The sequence below is a fragment of the Olea europaea genome, unplaced genomic scaffold (assembly GCF_002742605.1).
Source record: "Olea europaea var. sylvestris unplaced genomic scaffold, O_europaea_v1 scaffold1331, whole genome shotgun sequence".
In the NCBI taxonomy this organism is placed as follows: domain Eukaryota; kingdom Viridiplantae; phylum Streptophyta; class Magnoliopsida; order Lamiales; family Oleaceae; genus Olea; species Olea europaea.
The window spans coordinates 42304-45334 of record NW_019230793.1 but is presented as its reverse complement, the minus strand read 5'-3'; the positions used below and the strand labels follow the sequence as shown (position 1 = coordinate 45334).

The 3031-nt window shown below is 32.2% G+C and overlaps 1 protein-coding gene across 1 annotated transcript; it reads right to left on the bottom strand.

Annotated features, from left to right (window-relative positions):
• On the bottom strand, window positions 1–1603 carry LOC111375063 (putative disease resistance protein At1g63350). The gene is made up of 3 exons (XM_022997850.1): window positions 1019–1603; window positions 841–903; window positions 1–425 (listed from the first exon to the last, which is right to left on the bottom strand). The coding sequence occupies exons 1-3, from the start codon at window positions 1467–1469 to the stop codon at window positions 406–408; spliced, it is 534 nt and encodes a 177-aa protein (XP_022853618.1). The 5' UTR covers window positions 1470–1603; the 3' UTR covers window positions 1–405.
• Window positions 1604–3031: the final 1428 nt, after the last annotated feature.

Sequence of the window (3031 nt, the reverse complement as noted above, 5' to 3'; positions counted from 1 at the left end):
TTCACATAAAAGCCAACATGATCGATTAAAAAATCCTTAACATCTCCTCCTAAACTCTCGGATCTCATGCTCGAATAAAAGTAGGAAGACAAAAAGTTATTTGGGAGGAAGCCAGTAAATTTTTGCATACCTTCTTTATTCACAACTATACCTATTTGTAGATTTCTAATGGGGCGTCAAGGATAAGCAAGTCTTTTGTGTTTGCCACATGCTAATCTCTAATTAGCAACTGGACCTATTAGTTCTTCATATTTATTAACCAATCCATGTTCTTTTTACGTGCTCTTAGTTTGTCCATGCTTTGAGATACAAAAGTCATCCAATGCAAGATCATCGGCCACGTGGAAGCTATATAAGTTTTTTGGCACCAACAGATAGCGCAGCACCAAAGGGCACACTGATATCTCAACCTCCAAAGCATAAGCCTAGAAAGCATTATGTTAATTATGAGTCTGCTAGTAAATTATACAAAAACCCTAACAAAACAGTGATAAACTAATCCTACTAACATAATGACATAAACCATTTAAACTTTTTACTTCAAATAATAGAAAGAATTCTTATTACTTGTTAAATGAGTAAATGAGAAATTTTCTAGAAGTTCCTCAGTAGATAAAGAAAGAGGTCATCAGGAAAAAGAGTAGTCATTATTAATTTGGCAACTATTCATATATTAGTGAATAGATTTTCATTCATTCTATAACAAAAATTCTACTTCAATTGCTCATGGCAGAAAACCTAAGGAACAGAGGATATTAATTTTCCAATTATTCATGCATTAATGAATCATGTACAAGCAATTATAGCACATATATTCAACTAGATGTTGGAAGTGTATACCTGCATCCTCAACAATATTGGAAGTATAAACAAATTTATTGTCCTCTCTTATCTGTATTGAGCCTGAGTAATAGAGAATGTTAATTTATCGATTATTGATACATTAATTTATATTGTGCATCATAGTGTATATAACAAGGAAGTTGTTGTAAATTGGGAATCAAGAAAACATATATACCTTCGGAATCCAAGAAATTTGAAATGTCGATATATCTTTCTCCTTCTATCTGTACTTTATGAAGCTTTGGTGCACTTAGTTGTTGTCCTGAACTCAATTTTGTCATCGCGGGACAATTTATAATTAGCAAATGCTCTAATGAAGGGAACACAAGTTCATTGTTCTGAGAGAAAATCATTCTGAATCTATCAAGATGATAAAATCTTAGATCGCTCAATTTAGGAAACACAATTATGCTTGTCATTCCTTCTTCTGCAATTTCAATGTTTGAAGTGTCTTCTTCTTGTCTTCCAATAATCTCTTCAATTACTTCATATCTCCAAACCCAAAGAAAATTTATAGCCACAAGTTTATTGGCAATTGAAGGTGAGAATAAGTACCTTAAGTTGTCACATTTTGCAACTTGAAGTTCTATCAAATTCTTAAAGATACAAATTTCTTTACGAAACATCCTTGTTAAATGCACTAATTTTTGGTAGACTTTTCATGTCCAATGATGTTAGTTGATTAAGTGCTAAAAGCTCCAAGTTAGGCAATATAACCTGGAAAAAATTTACTTAATCATGTAAGCTAAAATTATGTAAACATAAAACTTTATAAATTTAAATATCATCTTTTACTCTGTAGAATTAATTAAGATTTGATAATTTAAAATGCCAAATTACACCTCCGTATATCTCTTTCTTCAAATGACTTTAGAATTACAACATCTTGTAAAAGTAAATTCAAACCAAACTATTGTGTAGCACTCTTTTGGAAGGGCAAAATATATATCCCATTAAAAAAATGTAAAGGTCAGCCCAAGTCTGATAACGTGTTTGAAAGGTGGATGCTAAGAGCCCATCTTGATTTTTTAAAAATATTCTAAAGAAAATAAAATATTCCAAAGGCCATAATGGGTTCTATGTTTCAATAGTTTGTTTTACATTAACAATTTATTACACGTAACAGACCAAGCACCCGTGTGGTGATAAATAAAATTATTTTTTTGGGAAATTGGTACAAATGGTCCCAAGCCGTTGCCTTTTATGTGTTTTTTGTTCCAAAAACTTCTTTTTGGCACTGAGATTAGGACAGAAACAAATGAAATGCAAAAGTTTGGGACCATTTGCATCAATTACATTACCTTAAATATTTAGGAAATTTTAAAGGTTATAAAATTTTTGTTATGAATTAATAGAAATGGAGAATGATGGCCCATGTGCACACAGCCCCACGTGCACACGAAAAAAGAAAAATGTATACCCGTTTGAACATTGGTTAGGGCATCTTGTTTGATTCCGACCTAAAACTCTCAAAATTTCTTAAATTATGAAGGATAATTTCTTGTAGTTTTGGGAACTCGAGCATCTGGGTAACTTCATTTTGTTCTGTATTCATTGAAACAATTTCCTCTAACATCTCACAGTCATAAATACTTAAACTTTGAAGATTCACCATGTATAATGCAACTGACTCCACAAATAGGCTTTTAACTGAGGGGCACTTTGCAATAACAAGAATCATAAGATTGTGTAGTGATGGATGTTTGATGACACCCCTCCACAAATGTTTCATTCTTGGTATGCTAAGTATATATATCTCTTGCAATCTACCAAAGGCCCCTCTTTGAAAATTTCCATTCAAATACTTGAAGCCATCTTCATCTACCATATTCTTCCTCTCCATCACTTGTAGGGAATGATCATCAAGATTATTCATGTCCATTTCTATAGAAAGATGGTTAGTTATCCTTATTAATGAGCTAATTGCAGGTAGTGAAAGCATACTCGGGTCAATTATACCGCTCATATCCAATCTCCTTTTGAAATAATAATTTTTACAGATGGTCTTACTGGCATGCTCTAAGTCAGCTAATATGATATGAAATCTTTCTAGCTTCTCAACGCACAGGACATGCAATATTTGCAACAAAAAAACAGGATCATGTGTTGATATTTGGAAAGTATTAAGACTAGTCAATAAACTTATCTCCTTAATAATGTACCCTCATTGTTCCAGTTCATCATCTCT